Source organism: Falco biarmicus, chromosome 15, assembly GCF_023638135.1.
Source record: "Falco biarmicus isolate bFalBia1 chromosome 15, bFalBia1.pri, whole genome shotgun sequence".
NCBI classification, from domain to species: Eukaryota; Metazoa; Chordata; class Aves; order Falconiformes; family Falconidae; genus Falco; species Falco biarmicus.
Window position 1 is genome coordinate 9,218,163 of NC_079302.1, and position 22,296 is coordinate 9,240,458.

The 22,296-nt window shown below is 35.2% G+C and overlaps 1 protein-coding gene across 4 annotated transcripts in view; it reads right to left on the bottom strand.

The window, feature by feature from the left end:
* Positions 1-300: 300 nt before the first annotated feature.
* CDH8 (cadherin 8) overlaps positions 301-22,296 on the bottom strand; it is a 214,081-nt gene continuing 192,085 nt past the window's right edge. For 2 of the 4 annotated variants that reach the window (XM_056361148.1, XM_056361147.1), the window contains exons 11-12: positions 3,500-3,751; positions 301-2,365 (exon numbers count right to left, since the gene is read on the bottom strand). In XM_056361148.1, coding sequence (XP_056217123.1) covers positions 1,872-2,365; positions 3,500-3,751 — 746 coding nt within the window. In that variant the 3' untranslated portion in view covers positions 301-1,871. Of the gene's footprint in view, positions 2,366-3,499; positions 3,752-17,937; positions 20,375-22,296 lie in introns of those variants that run through there. The other 2 variants (XM_056361150.1, XM_056361149.1) reach the window with 2 other exon arrangements.

Consider the following 22,296-nt stretch of genomic DNA (forward strand, 5'->3'; position numbering starts at 1 on the left):
GAGCTTAAAAAGAGGGGATTGTTCTTACTAGCAATAACAAAAAAGTGTGAGGTTATTTTTCAGCATGGAGCAGGGAATTAGATACACATAACTCCTGTGGTCAAGGCTGCTGTGTATTTAATTCTGCAAACATTGTCAAAAATTGCTTCAAACATTACCCTTTTTTATTTTGACTGTATTCAATTAATAAATAAATAATTTTTAAGGAACTACATTCCTCAAAAAACTATGAAGATATTCAGGCAGATTCCTTTCTGCAGTGTACAGGTAAAACTGAAAGAAAATCAGTAACAAGAGAAATATTTATAAAAATATATTTCACAAAGTAGGAAACAATACAGGAGTTTCTCTGAATACAATACATGGAGTAAATAAACAAACAATAATATAGCTTCAAAACAAAGTAGAAAATTAAAATGATTTGCATGTAATACGCAGTTTTATTATACAATTGCTACTTCTAAATGGCAAGTTTGCATTACAAATTGAGTATGCTCGCAGCTTCTAGTGTTCTTTCTCTGTGTGCAAGAGCCCTGGTGCATCACTATGAATATTATAGAAAAGAAATGCTAATAACATAAGCAGTAAAATTATGTACACACTGGTTCCTGCTCTAATACAGTGGAGAACTATAAGCATGTTTTTTACTGTACTGTTATGTGTATAATTCTAAAAGTCTATAGTTTAAATATTCACATGAACCAGTTTACTTCCAGCTGTTTGTGCTTGTATTAAAAACACCAGGTACTAGATTTATGAAGAAGATATAAAACTGTCAAAAGTTTTCTCTGGGAAAGTTTTATTCCTGCCAGCATTCTCTTAAAATTCAGCTACTGCAAATGGATAGGTTACTGCTTTAACCTGCAACAATTTGTAATTTTTCTTTTCAAAATGTACATGTATTAAACATTCATTATATATAGAAAAAAAATCTAAAGGATATAATTTAGTTTTCTTCATAATCTTACTCTATATGTTATCAGTCTTAATAAATAAAAGCAGTAATGGACATCAATAAAATACTTATTTCAAAGATTAAACAAATAAATTTGATCTTTAGCAATAAAATCAGCAATTCTTTCATATATGTAAGTCCATCCCCTTTCACAGTTTTTTCTTTCCTTTCAGAAGATGAAGCACAGGATTGATCCTTCTTATAGAAAAAGATCCTTTTGTAAAACAAGGTTTTGTAGCCCTGCCTCTGAATCTCTGCACATTAGTAGGCTTTATTACCCATCACTGGAATGGATTAAGAACATGTGAATATTTTAAGGCTTGACACAATATTTAAAGATGATATTCAGTCTGTGGTTACGTGGCCAACAATTACTGTATGTACAATGTATGGTCACTGCACAGTAGAAGCCAGTAGGAAATTACAATGCTATTTCTATTCAGCATTGCTAAGAAGACCATGATATTGCTTTTAACATTTCTGTGGCAGGATCTTTGTTGGCAATGCAGAAACAAACCATTAGCTTTACACATACTGGCAGGAGATACTGTTCAACAGCAAAATCCCTGCAAGTCCGTTTTCTAAGAAAGCACCAATTTCTTTTTGTTCTTTTCAATTCACTGAAGATAATCAAAGATCCAAATCTCCATCTTCAGAGTGGTCAAGTGAATACCAAATATCCAAAGACTTCTAGACACTCCACATACTTTACTTCACACTCCACAAGACTTAACCTCCTAACATATACTTTTTTTTTTTTTTTTTTGGTTCAACATTACAATGTAATTGATTTTATAGATGACCGGCGCTAAACTTGCCTCTAAAACAAAAAGCCACATCAGTTTTAACTAACAGCAGTGGCCCTAGAATATTACATGATCATTAAGTCAACATTGAAAAAGTTTGTGATCCACTGTCAAGTCTCTTTGTCACTTTCTCCAACTGAGTAAAGTTCTCCAAGTCTTTTAAAGCGAGGACCCCATTCACTGAGGTAGTCAAAATTCTGATCTGAGTCTGATGTAGAGGACTCCAATGAGCTAAGGGAACCAGCTGCTGACCCTCTTCCTTCATAGCCATAAATCTGGATAGAGTCATATGGTGGAGCAGTGGGATCATTATCAGCTTCATGGAGCCTTACATTAATAAATTCATCAACATCAACACCATTAGGAACAGGTGCAAGACCCTGCCTGGGCATAAATTGAAGATCAGGTTTAATATCCTTGCGAGGCAAAAATCCATTAATTCCATCTGGATTTTGCAAAGTTGCAATGTCAAAAGCTTCTGTATCTTCTTCTCCACCTCCTTCATCATCATACCGAATAATATTTTCCCTCACATCTTCATCATCTTTGATGATTAGAGGCTCATTCTTATGTCTTCTTAGTGTTACAAACAGCACCACAATGACTGCAAAGAAAGCATCACAGGCTGATTAGGTAAAAAGTTTCCAATCAAAGAACTACACGTTAAGGGCAGTTGCAGAAGGTGATATGTTGCTTTTTGTGAAAATAAGAGCAATAAGGGTAGTGAAAATCTTGAAGACCTATAACTTCAACCCCATTCACATGATAAAAATTTGATCGGGAGCTGTGGTTACTCCTCTAGTTTTCTATTATCAGCTTGTATTTACATCTGAGTCTCAATTTTATCTAAGCAGTAAGATTTTGCATCCTTCCAGTTTTAAGCCTCAAAATTAAACAACTTTTCCCTTTGGAAAAGTTGCAAATCTAAGTGAAGTCAACCTATCATCATTCACTGAACATAGCCTGTAATGATCTACATTATGATGGAATTTTCCAAAATTAGAGGATGTTTTTCTGAAAACATAGCCCTGATGACAGAAGGAAATTGGTGTCTATTTTTTGTGTTGCAACAGGCTCACATTATATAACTGAAAAGAGAATGAGACAGTAAAGCAAAAAAGAAAGAGCTTAGGTATACCATTTTCAGAATCATGGACAGATGCATAAAAAGCTTTAAAATGGTTACACTGATGTTTTTGCAGCTTAATGCTGAAATCTCAGTTACTGATGTAAATCTCAGTTACAAAGTGAAGCTGCAAAGTGCAGAAATAGGCCTCTTCCTTCACTGTTCTCTCCCTTGCATGATGTTTTATACAAATTTTGTATGTTTTATTGAAATATAGTACTTCTGATCTTGTAAAACTGTAATATCTCTTGTGCCATTCCAATCCAGGATAAACTCATACAAGCCTTAGAAGATACAACCAATTCATTTTCCATCTGTGCAGTACATACTGTGTTCATCTTGCTATTTAACATACCTGATTTTATTTTCAGTTTCATATTCCATACCTGTTTATTATGTAATGTGTGTAAGACTATTTCAGATTGGGACTTTGTTCTATATGCTTTTGTTCAAGTCTCAGTAAGTAAGGATGCAGTCCTGAAATGTTTTTCAGTACTGCTGCACATTACATTGTATTAGATTGTATGTCCTTCCATGTGACTTCTTTGCTTGCTTACAGCCACCCAGGAATCAGAAAAATTTTGAACACCAGACTGTGAAACGAATACGTACCTAGCAGCAAAATGATGCATGCTAATATTGCAATTAGGGCTCCCATACTGAGTCCAATGGGAAGTACGTATGCTTCAACATTACAGGACTGGACAATACCATCACTGCTGCAACCACAGACTCGAATAGTGAGAGTGCTAGTGCTGCTCATAGGAGGGTTCCCACTATCGCTTATTATGATTGGCAGTAGATACACTTCTTGCTTCTGTCGGCTGAATCCACTATGCTTTGCCAATATGCTGAGAGTGTTATCTGGAAAAGGGAAAACTTGCATTGGTTTACCACACAGAATAACAGCTAAAACCACAGCTTTTTCTTAATGCATTCAGAAAATCTCTATACAAACACATATGCACTTTATTACACTCATTATACCAGCAGCATGTGGCACAGAAATCCTTCCCCTTTCTGTCTGGCTGCCCATGCCCAAAAATGAGTGAATGCAACATATGCATTTTCTTGTGTCATGTGGTAGGAAGTTTATTTGGTATTTAAGCACATGGGTAATTGTTTCATACAAAAGAACAATGAAGCCTCGTTGTCCCACTCAATGACTAAGAAACTGGAATTCAAGTAGGCTCCTTCTGAAGTTCAAGGTCTTTGATTTCACAGTCTTACTGTATCTTTCCATGGTGCAATCACCTACCAATCACTCTTACACAGCCTAGAGAGGTTCTTACTATAATTTATATTGCAGATTATGTCATCATTTCAGCATTTTCCTTAGCATTTAGCGCATGCAACACATGAAGATCAACCTAAAAATTAACTACTGTATAAAGAGTACACATATGCTCACTTCATAATACCTTTGCAGAACAAAAAATATTTCTAATTATTTGTCTTTCCATGACAGAAGTTTTTTATCTGTTCAAGTTGGAAACAGTCACATCAAAACTGATGGCACCCTGGAGCTAAATAATTAGTCTAGTCCTTCTTTGTGGCCTTTACAAAATTAAAGGAAGCATATGTGCTTACTGAAAATAAATTCCAGGTATAAGCTTTTAAGAATTCTGACAGCTCAAATAGGAGCAAACTCCTTGACGATACCCTGTATCGTATGTGCCACTATAATGCAGTGGAAAAGTCAAGTGTGTTTTAAGACAACAACTAGCACACATTAGAATTAAGCAAAAACTGCACTCCTCCTCCTTGCTTGAATGTATCCGAGGTTTAAACTCATGAGTGCAAGTTAAACCACTTCCAGTGTCATGCTTACTCTCTAGCTGAACTGCAAGGAACAAAAGCAGATGTTATGTTAGTAAAATAATATTGTAAATAAGTTTTCCTGAATATCAGTGTGTATAGCTTTACCAAAGAGCGCCACATCTATTGTTATGTGTAAAAGGTACATTTTTTTATCTGATAGCATTCTTTTCCTCCTCTGCACACACACACACACATTTTCAAATACTGGAAAATAAATTTATCTGTCTATTTGATTTTCTCCTACAAAATTAAAAATATCTCAGCAGAAGTTGCATCCTTAATCCTTTTGCTTTAACCTTTTAAAGGAGAAAAAACTGTGGGGCTCAATTTCCAGTTCTGTCTGTCTTTGAGATAAATCCCACTCAGAAGTATCACATCTGTAGTCATTTACTCAGAACTCCAGAGACTTTCATAGTTATATTACACAGTGACTTCTTGTGCTGTAGAAATCTGTACTGATACAGACTGTGCCTTCCTATAAGCCTGGTACAGTCCTTCTCTGTCCAAGCTGGAGGAAAGGATTGATATGCTGAGCCCTGGCATCCCTGCCCTTTACAGATACGCAAAAGAGCTAAGGCACATGGCTTTAGGAAGAAAGAAAAGAAAAAAGAAGCTCCTCTTGGTGACAGCTTCAGACCCCTTCCATCTTTCTGACACACTCACTGCTGCTCCTCCTCGTTCAGAAAATTCTTGTAAACCAGAATCACAGAATAAAACAAAGTAGAAAAGGAGGAGTGCTATAAAGAGACAAATAGAAGAGGACATAAAAAACGAGAGGAAGGAGAAGGGATAGAGAAAATAAAGTGCTCATTTCTGCCAATCAGTAAAGCTGTGCTGAGTATAAGAAACTAACTGGTACCAGTAACAGTTATCAAATCAAGTTCAAAATAAATGAAGCAAAAGATATGCATGGTATTTGGGAAATTTAGCTGAACTATTTAAGTGTAAAAGAAATTGTAATGGCTGAATAGTTAGTATTATGTAAGACGAGATAGAAAACAAGGAGAGAAGATAAACTTTTTTTACAGAGGTGTGGTTTGGGGGGGGTGTTTTTGGTTTTTGTTTGGTTTGTTTTGGTTTTTTTTTTAAGCTACTATGTTAGACTAAAGTTGCATTTGTTGTGCCTGGGAAAAAACTGGCAATCAATAGTCAATAGGAAAAGCAAAATGAAATGACCAAGTTATTTTGCCAGTGGATGGTAAGTATTCAGTTTTGCCTTGGGAATTTTGTTTAGCAACAAATTTCTTCCCTTTTTTTGCTACGTCTTACAATAAATATACCTTGGTGTTGCTGGAGATGTGATTCTTGAGTGAAGAACAAGGACTCTTTTAACTGACAATTTAGTTGGTTCCTAGAACTTGAAAATAAATCCTGGCAGCTGATTAGCAATAAACTCAATCTGTATGATTTGCTTTCTCCTCTCTGTGGACATTCCCCTTACCCATAGCCGACAAAACAGCAGGAATCTCCTCCAGGAACAACCTCCAGGACTGCTGCATGAATTAACTTGGCAGCAGGTGCTCAGCAGGAGAGGGGACAATCACTTTCCACTCATCTTTCCAATTAACCCACTGATTCTTCATTATAGCGCTGTTCAGGCTATTTATTTTTTCATGTTATTTTTAGAAAAACATGGAAAATTACACGCAGAAAAAAAGAGCCCCTCTCTGTTAACAAAGCTCTGAGGCAACCTGCCATAAGCAAAGAGATACACTAAGCATTTACCTCCAGTTAGTGAGGTATATTCAGGAGGTCCTTTGACATTCTCAACCAAAATAAGCCCCCCCCGACTTCTCTACCCTTCTGTGTGGGGAAGGGCTTGAAGAAGTTCACTGAAATGCCAGAATCCTATTAAATGCCATTTCACTGATGAAATGTACATCAACACTGATGTTGATGTACCAGTTACACAGGATGGACTAGGAAATATATTCTGTCCTGTAGGCTTAAGGAATAGTGAAAGATAAGTGATCTTCATAATTATCTTAACTCATCACAAATTTTTGCATCAGTGTAAGGTCAGAGTAACACAGCTCCAGGAATATATAACTACAGTTTAGATCTGCAGCTCATTCTTACCTTTTTTAAACATAAAATCAGATCAATCATTTAGATCACCAGATGACTCTGAGTTTCTCAAGTTTATAAGCAGATTTGCAAAACAACCATGAAAGAGGCTATTACGGGAATATCTCCCTCCTAGCTGGAACAAATAATGACAGCACAGAAGGTCTTTACAAGATGTCCAGTGTGATTTCTAGACAAAAGTACTTTGAATAACCACAACCAAGGACATGCTTACCACAGAGCCAAGTGCTTCCTGCAGATTCCCAACTCTTGTCAAGACCCTCTGATCTCTTTTGAGGTTCTTGGATGAAAGATTTTGAGAAAAGTAAATGTAATAGTTTCAATACAAAGCTACTTTTGGATTTGCTAGACACAAGTGATTTTAATGGCATGGACATCTATCTGGACGTGAAATTAACAGGCAGAAGTCAACTTATCTCCCACTTCGTGCAAGAATGCATGTTGCAATTTTAAGTCAGACAGTAAAATGATAGAACAAAAGTAAAAAACAGAAGCAGCTTACATCCAAGTGTCATTTGCTCTGTGCATATTATAATTCCCTCACGGTCTCTAATATTGTGAGATCAGTGGACTTCCCTGCTGTGTAACCTTACACCTACATAGTTCTTTTTCCATCTTTCTTTTTCTATCCCTTTTATATGTTCTCAGAAAGATCAAATCATTTGTGCTATTAAAGACTCTGGTAGAATTTTTTATCCGTGCTGGATATATTACTTATGTGAAGTAAGAATTTTAATTGGAAATTTTACAGTTGGAAACACTAGACAGAAATAAATGTTTCTTCATGTTTATTATAGCCACCTTTTTGTGTACATTTTTTAGTCTAAAACAGATTGTCTGTAATAGAGTCCTTTGGCAAAAGTAGAAGAGCAGCAAAAAAATCCTTACTGTGATACTCCCTGCTTTTTTTGATAATGAAAAGAGGAGGACAGCTCATTCATTTCCTTCCTCAGTTCATACGTGGCATCTATTCTCACATAAAAACTTGAAATAACTGAGTAATTAAGTTATTATTGTCAAATTTTCAGTGGAAACTACCAAAACACAGGCAGAAACCCCAAAATATATGACATTCCAAGAAAAGTTTGCTATATAATACGTAGCAGTCATCTGCAAATGCTCTAGAAAGGAATGTTCAAGAGAATGCTAAGATAACATTTCAGCTCTTTGTATAACTATTAATTTATATACACACCTCCTGTAATACTTACTATACATCCTGGAGACCTTACAATGTTAAACACAGATTTTCAAAAGATTTGTGATAATACTGGTATTTTTGTTTTTCTTCAAAATTGAAACCTAATGACAAAGAAACAGTGGAATATGGGGAAGACTCCAATCCCCATTTTAGAGGCTGGGAACCAATAAAATTGTGCAAAGACATGTAGAACTCTCAGAAAGTCTCTATATACACTCCATGAGATATAAGCCATACATTAATCATTATTCTTTTGCATATTTTCTCAATAGTACATACCTTTCTGTGAAAGGATTTACAAATAACACATATTTAGATTGGCAGCATCATGCTGCACAGAAAAGACAAGTGAATGTAGCCCCAAAAACTCAATGTCATAGTCCCACGTGTGATATCTCTCTGTCAATTCAACTGTTTCGAAATCTTTTTTTATTCTTATAATTACAAGAGCAGTGGGAAAGAATATTTATGACCTGCTTTCTGATCTAGTACAAAACCCCAGAAGCTGCAACTTAAAGCATACCTTCATCAATGTTCACCGTGTAAAAGGCTATTCACAGACAGGCCCTGAGCTGGAAAACTGATTTGTATGTTTCAGACTACGCTTAGGTACAAGGTAGAAACGTTGGTTTTTTGCTTCCAAAAGAATGCCATTAAAATGCTTGGAGAGATACACCTGTGTTTATGTAAGACAGGGTTTTTTTGTTTCTGCCTTAGGCTGTAACACTTTCTAAAGGAATACTTGATTAAAAGGGAACAATTTTGAGTTTGCATGTTATAATTTGCCACTCGTTAGTAGATGCAAAAACAATCTATTTGTTCATTAGTATCCGTACAATATTTTTTTTTAATTTTTAAACTTAGTATTTTTAATATCGGTGTGTTTATGTACACCAAATAAATTTTTATGAGAAGTCATATATGTATCTGTGTTAATATATATAACACAACTGTGTTATGTGTAATATTTTACATGTGCTAGATCTTTCCTGATAACTGTCTCACACAAAACCCTGTTGAACAGCAGTTTACAAGAAATATGACCCCTTGCCTAATCTGTGTGGTAAAGGCATAAATGTTTTATTCAAGTAGAAGGCTTATAAAATAATCTGAAAACAAAAAGAGGCCATTTTTATAGTATATTTTGTCTGATTTATGATAGCCAAACCATATGGGCACTGAAGCATTCACAGGTATTTCAAACTGACCTGCTTCTCATGAATGTCAAAAATTTGTGATGTTTTCAAAAATGCAGATTGATGACTGCTATCAAATTTGATTGCAGACATCAGGTTCAAAAGAAAAAAGTTTTTGTGCTATAAAAATCCAGCTGACTGATCAAACTGTCTCTCCTGCACCACAGTAAGTCACATGCCGTACCAACATATAAAATGGCAGTTCACAAAACATTCCTATGATACTTCAGCAAGCACCTGAACAAATTTTTATTTTTAGAGAGACCTGGACTTTCTGGAATCCCTTAAAACACCAATAAGAACACAGGAAAAAAAGTATTCATTCCATGTGAGCAAATGTACTGATAAGGAGAAGAACTGGAAAATGTCACATATTTTGTATATTTGAATATTACTTTTTTCTTTCCCAATTGGCCTAAATAATAATAGCTTATGCCAGAATTGAACTGCTGAATCAACTAACGAATAAAAAACCTAAACACATTTCCAGGTCATGTATTGCTTTGCAGAAATAAAAAGTGCTGCTGGGAATTTTGAATCATGAGCAAAGTAATATTTAATCATGTATAAGAATACATCATTGTCATACGGTAAAATTTCTTGGAAAGAGAATAATTGTGTGAATATTACTTTGATGCAAAACTTGTAGTAAACAAATTCTTGAATAAAAAATTGAGGCAAATTTACAGAAAAGTGATGGAATAAGCATTTCCTCGTACATTTTTCCTTTGAAAAATGTGAACTTTAGATAATAGTCTGTATAATTTCTAGTTATATTCCTTTGGAAAAGTTTGAACTTTAGATAATTGTCTCTTAAGTATTCTAAAACTTTCCTTTGACCTTTAGTCCAGCAGAGCTATAATCAAACTTATCTATACTGTCACTTACAGTCTAGCAGCAGCTCTTAAATTTTATACCTTGTTTTTGTAACCCATTGAAGGAAGGAAGGAAAATCCCTGCTGAATAAATAATGATGTAGAAGCATGCACTGAGTCTGAAACGATACTAATTTCATTGATAATGTGGTAGAGAAATTATTAGGACATAATACCTTTTTAATTCTCTTTTTAATTCATGGATACTTATGGCAAGTCAAACCAGGAAACTTTGTGCTCTGGGTCTGTTAAGTTACACTGTTACCACGGTTGTCTGAACTGTACCCAGTATGCCTGATTTTAATCTCACCTGCTCTCTGATGTTATGCCCATTTATCTCTTCTGAATCCTCTGGTGCCGGTTATGATTGACAGTCCCACAATACGAAGCAAATTCAGGCCAATGAAGATGCTAAAACAGCACTGGCTTTTGCCTCTCGTTTTTCTCTGTTGTATTCAATAAGCCAGCCACAAACTTGTTTACTAATAATCACATTGCTTTGACATGCTTTACTTTATTCGGATCACATCACTACATGGCATGTGCATTGAATGTTACATCTGTAAAGTGTAAGAATTAATGCAGGTTGCCAAGCTTTAGTTTAGAAAGAGATGAAATGGCTGTCAAATGTGCTTAGCATTAAAAATACATTATTAACAGAGCAATTTGCATAGAATGATGGATCATTTTTGAAATCTACATATTCTAGTTAATTCTATTAACTTGTTACTTTAACCAAAAAGTTTCAGAAAGTAATACTGTGTTTTAGAATGCTTTGATAAAATATTGGCTATATTTTGCATTGCAACCAAGAGCTTTCCATTACTGTGTTACCAGATTCCAACAAAATGCTGCAGATAAATAAAAACCCCGAAATATCCCCAGGTTTTGCCATCTGTATTTCTCTTTAGGGATAATGGATTCTTATTCTTATTATGAATGCGTACTTACAAGTGCAGTCTAGAAGTGAAACAAATGAAAGACAGGTATCTAAGCCCCTCAGGTGAGATTTACGGTTTTACACATTACATTGATTTGGGGTTCTCCTATACGTAATGCTAAATCTCAAGCAGATTCACTGGCATTTATAAAATGTAGGTTATGGAAGAGTTCCAAGGATTCCATCCTACTTTCTTTACCTTCCTCACTTTATACACATCCTTTAATTCTTACTTCAGTGACTTACTTCTAGGGTCTGGAAAGTTTCAGAGTCTTCATGACCATGAAGACAATCACAGAAGTTTGAAGTGAATCTTTCTTTCTAGAATGTAAACTATGAATACCATAGTAAGAAAAAGAAAACTTAAGCAGGAACATTTTGGGTTTTAAACATGATATATTCTTGGCATTTAAGTGAATTCCACACTAAGCAACTTAAGAGCCACTTCTCCATGCCATGATAACTGTCTTTTCTGTTCCAATACTTTACGGAACATATACATTCACATGGTGAGATTTTAAAACTATTTACCAGTAGATCTTATAACAATCTATTAAAACTCAATCTGTAATTGGATATATCAACCATACTGAAGCTTTGTTATAACAGTTGGAGAACAAAATTCAAGCCATAACAGTGTATTTCTATTATGCTATTCCTTTTTCTTATAATGTTCACTTTGAAATATAACGGCAGAAAGCAACCACCAGACTATAAAAAAAAAACCAACCAGCATTTATTGAAATGCAGCCTATTTGTACTGGTGTAATAAAAGCCTTATCAGAACTTGCATTACAAAATGCCAACTTTCAGAGGTTTATAACTGATATAATAACTTACTATGAGAAGAAATTTAGATTGTGTACTCTCTGCCAAAGAACATTGAAAGTTAAATATGACTTACATTGCTTAGGTATTTTCAGTAGAGAAAATAAATTAAAAAAAATTGACTTATCATTTTGTTGAGCCAGGGCCACTTTTAAAAAAAAAAGAAAAAGAAAAAGAAAAAGAAAAAGAAAAAGAAAAAGAAAAAGAAAAAGAAAAAGAAAAAGAAAAAGAAAAAGAAAAAGAAAAAGAAAAAGAAAAAGAAAAAGAAAAAGAAAAAGAAAAAGAAAAAGAAAAAGAAAAAGAAAAAGAAAAAAGTGGCTTTGATTTTAAAAACTGCCAGATCCTACAGTTCTTATATACGCAGAACTCCCTTTAACTTCACTGAGAATAATTTCTGTGAGAGAACTGAAAGGAGTGCCATTATACATTTTTGTAAATGTCATCAGGAGTTATATTAGCTTTTTGTAATTTGAAAGACTGAAATGCTATGGTATAAGATTGCCCCTGGGCACACAGGCAGCATGATAATGACTTTTTGAAGACATTCTCATATGCAGATTACATAAAACAATAAAATTTATTATCATCAGGCCATTAATGGCAGTAATTTATAGCTCTGTCTTACACTCAAAGTATACACATAATGTCTTATTGTATGCACACCTCTCAACAAGGACGTGTCTCCTATGGTGAAGACTAACGGTCATTTGATATGCAGAGAACAGCAAAATGCATCCAGAGAAGGAATGTCAGCAAGTGAAAAAAAACCAATTACCTGTCTATAGAGTGGAATAAATTGCATAAAGTTTTCAAAGGAAATATTCCAGATACTCTTGGGAACATTTCTGCATACCATATAAACATTACACAGAGAAAACCTGGCATAGCCAGAAGTTCCAGACTGCCATCACAGTCAGATTACTGAGAAGCAAAGCAGGTCTACAGGAACACATGTGCACATACATTTAAATTTCAAGACTAGGACATACCACAAGACCCTAACTTTGCTATATATGTTGTGTGACACAACACACAACTTGGAAAAAGAAGGAGCAAGGGAAAGATGTCAGCATATGAGTTCTGCCTCACCACTGTAGAGATATGATAAAGTTAGTGCTTATATTGGTAAATATCCTCAAACTATAGCATCAGTTCATAAGGTGTTCTAGTGTTTTCATGGAATCACAGAATGGTTGAGGATGGAAGGGACCTCTGGAGGTCATCTGGCCTACCCTCCTGCTCAAGCACAGCTGCCTAGAGCCCAGGACCATGTCCAGGCAACTTCTGAATATCTCCGGGGGTGGAGATTCTGTAAATAGTAAACCAGGTGTTAGTCACTATTGAAATATATGTGCAGCAAAACGAAAGACATTTTGTTTATTCATTCTCCTCCTATCAAGCATAGAAAGTATAAGGTACAAATATATAATGCATCTCTATGCATAGAGAACAACTTGCATATCACAGTGAAATTGTTTCCTGTTGTCTTCTGATTCATGATGAAGTACAAATGAAGTATATAGGAAGAAGCTGCAAGGAGCAGGATCAAATAAAAGTAATACAAGAGACTAGGCAATTCTACTGGCAAAAAAGAATACATGTTAATATGCTAAAAAACCTCCGAGATCATGAAATAAACTTAAATAGTCCAAAAACAAAGAGCAGAAAAAAACAACAGATACTTTGAGAAAGATACGTTTCCTTACTAGAAAAAAAAAGAAAAGAAAAAATACTAAAAGAAACAATTTTAGTCTAGAAGAAGCTAAGCTTTTATATGAAGTTTTGAAGCAAGTGGTTCTGCTAGACAGACTGCAGTAGGATTCTAAAGTTTTTAGCAAATACATCTTTTGGTCTTGTGTGTTAGCAGCAGACAAACAAAAAATAAGAGAAAGTTGATTTATTATAAAAAAAAATAAATTTTCTTATTGAATAATAGAAAGTAGTACAAAGAGGTTGTAATGTTGTGGGATAGATAAAGATGGTATGTATGGTATGTAGAATCAAGTGTAAAACACCTTCCTCTACATTTTGTACTCCAGCTTGTATCAAAGATACAACAATGCTTCCCTGAGTGGCAGAGTAACTTCTACATGTTTTCTACCTGGGAGCTTCAGAAGGATCCAAATGGACACCATAAAGCACTCTTGAAGATCACAGTCTTCACCGATCCATAGGGAGCCATTAATGCCATAGGAGCCATTAATGTCACATGTGAGTATCACATGAATGTTTTACAATACATCTGCAGTATATGCATGGCACAATGACAGGCGTGGTGATTAAATGACCCATCCAAAATCATATAGGAAACCTGTAACTAAGATATACAAAAGTATTCTGAACCCCAGAACACTTCGTTAACCAAAATAAACATCCCACAACTGCTGTAGAGTGCTCTTAGATCACAAGGTCTTATTCTTTGTTGGCGTGAACACTGTATAATTTACAGAAGGGTCATATATAATGGATGAAAATGTTATAGAAAGTGACATGACGGAGTTAAGCAAGGTTAGAGAGTGGTAAGTTCAAAAAGGCTACATGAAATATTGTTACCTTATTTCTTATTATTTCCTATAACCTAGATTCTAGCTTTAAGTTCAACTGAACAAACATTTCCTAACAAAACACAAACAATCCCAACAAGTTCTATATGATTTTATGAAAACAATGTGAAACCGTAATGTGTTTTATTACATTATAAAAATTAGAGAAGAAAGTCAATGTTCGTGTTCAACAGTCCAACATGCTATAGAATATAGGACATACCAACATTCAGTGATTATTATTGATGCTCCTTTTAAGGTTTATGACTGCAATACCTAACTCCATTCAAAACTCCACAGATAAGACTTTATTCCTGATTTATCTTTTGTTATAGAATCAGATAAAAAAAAATATTACTACATTGTTACATTTACTGCTCAAAAATATACATAGACCTTAGCCTATAGCAAAAATAAAGGTTACTTGCTTAAGCCCACAATTACTTTAAGCCAAGCTGGGGTGATCTGACTTTGTTATTTTAATATGGGCATACAACTACTACTGCTTCGCTGATTCACTGTACTCTGACTATGCATCCATCCATGTTACGTTTGAAGGACCCCACTAGCTCTCCCTCTTCAACACCATCAAGCAGACATCTGGTCCTTTTCTTGAAGTTCTTCTATTTATCTCTCCCTAACAAGCTGCCTTATTATCTCACTTCAAACAGGGGCCCATCTTCACTCCCTCTATAATCAGCATTGATTACCAAGTCTGCACATCCTATCATTTTAGGATATGCAAACTCTCTCCCCAGACTAGACAGGTCAACCTAAGTGTTTCATTTATTTTCTGCATTTGGCTCCATATGTAAGATCTCTGCATTCAGTAAAATCATGTACTCTACCTCTTTTCTGGCCTTTGAATGGATTGCCTTCTAGGCATATTTACTATATAAATATTAAATACTAATACTTACATAAATATATCACTAATTACTGGATGCTTCCCAAATGGAATACATCCTAATGAGATAGAATTAAATGAAGACCAACAAAGTGAGTCATTTGACAACAAGACCACCCATACAAATTACAAAATCAGAACTTGATGGGAAAATATCATAAGTGGTACACCCCCACCCCCCACCCCACCCTAAACTGAATAAAGCCTTTGTCTCCATTATTCTTTAAAACTTGACGTGAGAAGCTCTGGTCAGAATCATTAAAAATGTTGTATTTCCTTCAGTGTGTCACTGCTAGATTTGTTCTTGTCAGAGATATACAGCCCATTCTTGAACCTGCTTAAAAGGAGTAAGGAGAAAAGGAAAGGGTATAGAATAAATGTGAGCACACCAGACAGGCTCGGTAGAATGTATAGGCATAGACTTCACATAATAATCCGTGTAATGGTCACCTTGTAGGAAGAACGACTGTGATTCCAATAATAAGTTCTTCCTTCCTGTACACCACTTCTGTAATTGGTTCAAAACAAGATGCAAATTGGAAAATAGTCGGTGTCTTTTTAAATCACATTATAATGTTAGTTGTGCAATAGTTTATCATACAAGCCTTGAGGCTAAGTGTGAAAAGTTAGTACCTTTTATTTTAATGGAGGAACCATATGCAAACTGTTTGTATAATTTATATGTGTTATTATGATGAAAGGAGACTTTTACTAATCAAATGAAAATTTAACAGCTAATATGTGATTATCCCTGCTCATATTGTTTTCATTCTAGCTGTTTAGATTCTTCCTCTAGTGGAAGAGTGTTGGGGTTCTTTTAATCCTGACTGCAAGTGAAACTTTAAAATGGGACTCCTATCTAGTTTCTCAGTAATTGACAAAATAAATTACAATTAGAGCAACTAATAAATTAATATTTACTCCCCCTCAAAAGCCTGTATTTAGAACGTGATAACACAAAGAAACATTCCATAATGAAAACAACCAATACATTTACAAGGTGGAAAAAAAGTAAGAAAAACAGTCTTGTGCCATAATTACCAATTAGACACCAATAGAGAAAAAATCAAGCATTCAAAACAAAGCCAAATAATAAGGAGAAAACAGAGGGGGGTTCTTAAGATGCAATATGTCTTTGTCAGATAATATATTGAGGTGGTGAAGGGGCAGAGACTCTACCAGGACCTTCAGCTCTGGACATAATTTCTCCTACTCAGTGAATTAAACCCATTTATAAGCAATCAAACAGTGCATTGTCCATCAACACTTCCACTACAGGAATTGTTTCTTGCAGAAAACCTGGAGGAATTAGATCTACCCATGAAACCAGAAGTGGTACTTTGGCAGAAATCTTATTTTCAGAAGACGGTTGATTAAAAATCTAGAAACCTATCTTCAAATATTCTGTAATCACTTAGTTACAAATACTACTATGAAAAACTTTTAAAGTCATAGAATGTAATTATTGTGGTTGCTGTTAGCTTTCAAGGAGTTACATTTTTAAAGCACTTAGGGAACCTTTGAAAATTAAAGGGCTATTGGAGCAATTTGCATTGGAAGGCAAATTCCAGAGAGATGGTACTACAGATCTTACTGTTGTCCTGATAGCACTTAGTTGAGCAGTTTTTTACTCATTAAGAACAATGCCATTCTGTCTGCTAAGCAGTTCCGTTTTGAGACCCTGATGTAATGTTTATTTTCCGCAATCTGTGTCTGAAATTAAGTCAAACTGAATATTCAATTTATTCTTCTCTCCGTTATTTCTTTGAGTCATGTTCCATATTATTACTAAAAACGATTTCTTTTCATGCTAATTTGCTGACCAAATTATTTTCCTCTTTTGTTTTCATAACCTTTTACCCCTTAGTTCGTCTTTTTAAGTCACAGCAGTGTTGCTCACTTTTCTTTAGTTTTCTTATGAAATTAAAGGAATAAACTGGAAAGAGAGACATAACTATGTTATACTATCTGAGCATGATGATACTCCTACAGCAGGAAAATTCACAGCTGTCCAATCCATCTCCTCACCATGAGTAAGCACTGTTGTACATATGGTGCACAACAGTGACCTCAGATCTTTTTCACTCACATTGCATCTGGTTCTTAATTAGTTTGATTTATAAAATGAAACATAATTGATGCCTTGACAACATTTTGTTGCTTAGCAGCACAAATAATAAATTAAGAATGAGTGAAGTAAAAGTCTCTTTGGTCATGTATGCATAATGGTATACTGCATATATACAGTATTATCCTGTACTTCAACACTCACACTTTACGGTTTTTGGGGGCTGGGTCATCGTTTACATAAATGTCCTGAAATAGCTTTGTCATTTTTATTTAGTCAAATAGTTTTTAAAAAAGGCGCTTTCTGCAAGGATGTGATGCTGTGGAATTTAGTCTTATTTTCCCATGTGCACATACAACTCTTCTGTAGTTGTCTGAACGTTTGTATTGGTGAGGCTTGGAAAGAAGTTGTCATCACAGAGCTGAATTAGAAAGGACTGAAAGGTTAAACAGCATGTGGAACAGAAGCGCTCCCAGAGAAACGCTTTGCCAGCTACAAAACTATAAAAAGTACAGACGTGCTGGGGAACACAGCAGAGATGAAGAAGAGCCTAAAGATGCCTAAAAGAGGACAATCGGCTTACCAGATGGCCCCCTCCTTGCTGGTTCATTCATCAGGTTGGCCTGTCCAGTCGAATGAAGACTTGATGGACCGCATCTGGCTTAGGGCGGAGGAGAGAGGGAATCTGTCTGGAGTCCTGCATCCTGAATACAGGAGAGGAGTGAATAAGGTTTCAGATGGACAGAACAGACAGAATGGTCAAAGTGTGGAGGAGCTTGGGAGCTGAGCTAGCGTTTGAAGAGTTGATTCTGTTTTTCTGACATTCAGTTTCAGCTAGAGCAGCTATGTGCACCAAGAAGGATTCATCTTTTTAGCCTACCAAAGTGGTGAAAATCACATAACTAGTGTAAGAAGGTGCAAATCATCCAGATAGGGCTAAAATGTATGTTTGCAGAGGAACTGCACAGAGTCTTCACATGTTCTGTAGTTCTAATTAGCAGGGAGTCCAGAAAGAGCAGTGATCTACATGCAAGAAGAAAGATGGTAAAGACAGCAGAAGCAGGTGTCAGTGAAGGAAGTGGCACACAAAGGACTGGAGTGGAAAAATACTGGTTTCCAATCTACAGTAATGTAATCTTCACTTCAGAAAAAAACATCACATCCTTCTATGCCTGGGAAGTTACTTCAAATTGCACTCAATTGATATTAAACATCAAGGAAAAACATCAGTGAATAACAGAACATAGTCAATAGTGACGATAGTAAAGAAAGAAGGGGTAAAGGAAGCGGAAAGCTATCAAGTATGAAAGATATATACTGAGAATATTTTCACTGACATTCTCAGACTAGATGGGGCTAACACTACTGTACCATGGAAAAGTGTAACCTTGCTAGGACTGCAAAATGGTATAGCAGAAAGGAGTTGAATACATTACTTCAATGTGAAATCATACAGAGGAAATGGAAATGCATTCAGTGCCTGGGAAGATAGAACTTCAGAGTATTACTGGAATGTATTTGGGTGCCTCAGTAATATTATCAGCAGCTTGAAATTCTACCAGTCTTCTAGAATTTAATAGTCCAAAGATCTATAGTACTGATTTCCACCTCATGTTGCTTATCACTTTATCACTAGCAGAAAGGGTTCATCTTTTTGAGTCTTTAGACACAGTCTATTACTTCACAAGATGACATTACATCTTAGAATTGTCAGATATGTAAATAAGAAAATTTATTATTTTTCCTACAAAAATGATCTAACACAGTTTCTGATCCAAAGCAGTTTCAATCAGGTCAATTGTCTAAGGGCCAAGGATGAAGGAACCTGAGTATAATATATAAGGAACTGCATTTCCTATGTTATAAAACCAAATTATTTCAGGGACTTGACACTTACCGCCTTATGCACAACCAATCACTCCAGGAAAAGCGCTTGCACCAGCTGAATACCGCTTTTTGCATATTAATCAGGTGGATGCTTGAATCTGTCCTTTCCTTTTCCAGGCCGTGATAGCCCTGCCTGCCTGCTCCATAGCGAGGGAGGTAAGGTAGCATAGTGTTCTCTTATCACCACACAGCCGGATGGTAATTCCTACATGCCTTCCAGCCCACAGACCATGACACACCTGGGGCATTCTCAGAAAGGCACTCAAACCTTGAAGTGTAGTATAACTTGTAGATCATAAGTAGAATGTGGTACTTCAGGCCTGTAAATCACATTTTGTTTTTAACTGAGAAAGGTAAGTAAGCATCTGAAATGTAACTAAGAGTTTTCTGAAATATGACTTAATGTCAGAAAAATCTAAATCCACAACTAAAATGCCTCATGCAGTTTAGCTACCTTAACTCTCGTATGATTTGTTCTGATAAAACTTAGGCCTTTCTGCTCGGCAAAATATCACCACCATCTTTATGCTTCCTTGTTTTAACTTCTGTAACTCAGAATTTATAACATAAGCAAAAAAGAACTTATTGAGCAAAATCTCTCAACCACACTAAAAAGCAGATCCTTCAGTAAATTTATATTAACAATATCATTATTAACTATATTATTCATTTAAAAAAAAATCAATGCTTTGAGGTTGTTCTGGTATCCTGAGTTTATAAAAATGTTGAACTTTGCTTTTTAAACTGTTCCAACTTCAATGCCATGCTGAAAAAAAGACTGATAGTATGATATTTATAATACCTTTTTTCACAATATGAACACTCCTGGAGAAACACGGCGTCTGCCTGTGGATGGCAGATTCTGGCACAGAAGTGCCAGATTATAGGTTAGCTTGTGTTTGTTAGGGTTTTTTTTAATACATCAGAATAATCAATTTTTAACTCTACTACTGTCACACTGAACACACTTCATTATGGAAGTATTCTTTGTGATTTCTGGTGCCAAGACTATGCCTATTAAGAGAGATGATAATGTTGTTTTCTAGATTATGCCGCATATTGGTTTATAATTTTAGATTCAGTCTTCTAGATGTTATTCTATACCACTAATATTGACAGACATGGTAGAAAAATATTTAATTTTAGACACATCTCTGATCACATCACTTTACTTTTCAAGAAAACCACTAAAAAGGATGTGATTTCATATGTTTTAGAGTTCTACCTTGAAAGTCTAATTACTGATATATAAAGAAAATTTGGATGATTATTAAACACATGAGAAATATATGAGCATGTGCTTTCCCTTGAGAATTGCCATTGTCAAACATTCTCTGGCACAGATGGCAGCTGGGCCACAAAGTTTCTGAAGGCTCATGAAAAATTTCATGAAACTGCAAAAGTGTATGAGGATTTACTGCTCATATCCAAGGACCATATGGGTGCTGTTATTCTAGGTGTACATTGTACATCTACCAAGAAATGATGCGTTTAATGATGTCCTTGCTAAGGCAATTTGTACCTGAGGTCAGTGGGTTAACTTTCAAATTGGGCAAAGTGGAAGGAGGGCAATGAAATAGCAGTGCCACCTCTTAGCTCTCTGAGGCATATATTTGGAAAGAAAAGTCAATCAAAAACACAGAAGGAGATTTAGCTGGCAGCTGAGACAATGGCAGAGATATCGAGAAATGCCAAAAGAAACTGATTCAAGGAAAGAAACTCATTTTAACACATGAGAGTTACTCTTGTGGGAACAAAAGACTCATCCTCCAGGTATGCATTTGACAGACACTGCTAAAAATATTTTCAGGGAAAAGATATGGAAAAAAATCTAGGTTTATTACGTTAAAAACACAGTGACAGAGAAGTACTTTAAAAAAAAATGAAGTAGTGCTGATAATTTGGTTTTATTATTTGGGATAGCTAGAAAAGAGGTTGCATGTAATTGTCATCTTTGACTATTTCAAAATAGTTTAGAAATATTTATTATTGTAAAGAGTTGATGAAAAATAGAAAATGTGCAAAATACAAAGGCATGTATGCCAGTTAGTGGTTGAAGTGATTATACCAGGCTATTTCCATTCAAATACATGACATTGCCTATACTTTCAAGGCAGCACAATGAGGACGTAAGTGACAGATTAAACTTGCTAGATGGAAAGAACAGAAGAAATGGACATTTAAACATGAACATTCTTGGAGCTATTATAGGTATAATGTACTAAGCATGGGTAAGAATAAATATTAAGTTCATTATAGAGAACCAACAGAACAGTTCATCACTGAAGTACTTATAATGCTTCAATTTAAAACAAAAAGAAAAAAAAAAAAAGCAAACCCTCTTGACTGTGCACTCACTTAAATCAGTTTGGCCCAAATTTGGACCTCACATGGATGGACACTGAATATTTTGGGGTGAGGGAAGGCTCATTACTTATAAGGCTATTGGACTTCTGCAGGAATACAAATGTATGCCATTAAGATGGTTCTCTTAATCCAAAGATGAGGCTTTCCCACGTTTCAAGCCACCTTGTAATTGATTCTACTACATAAACCCTGGTAAGAACTATGTAATATCACATTTACGCAGTAGAGATGCACCATTTCTTCTGTCAGAAGAGTTACTGCATCCAAAGGCATTGTAAAACATTTGATTCAAGGTTTATTCCATTAGGAAAAAGAATTTGGTATAAGAAAAGTAGAATAGCAATGGAAATATCTTTTGGGAAAAACTTTTAAGACTCTCTACTTTATGGCAAAGATGTATTTGCTAGTTTTCAAAAGTAAAAATTGCATTGGTAGGATATCAAAATGTTTACATCTTGAAAAGGCTTTCATCACAAAATTCTGTTCTCAGTTGAACAACCTAAGGAAACCATAAGAACATTAGGAATTCAATGCTGAAAACAAGTATTGCTGTAAGCATATTGTTTAGGATGCAAGAGATGATCCATGTACTGGCATTAGATTTTAGGTAATGGTTTGTGAAGACCACTCACCTGAAGAAAAGACTATCAACAAATGCCAATTCCATTTCCAGAGGTCTCATTTCAAT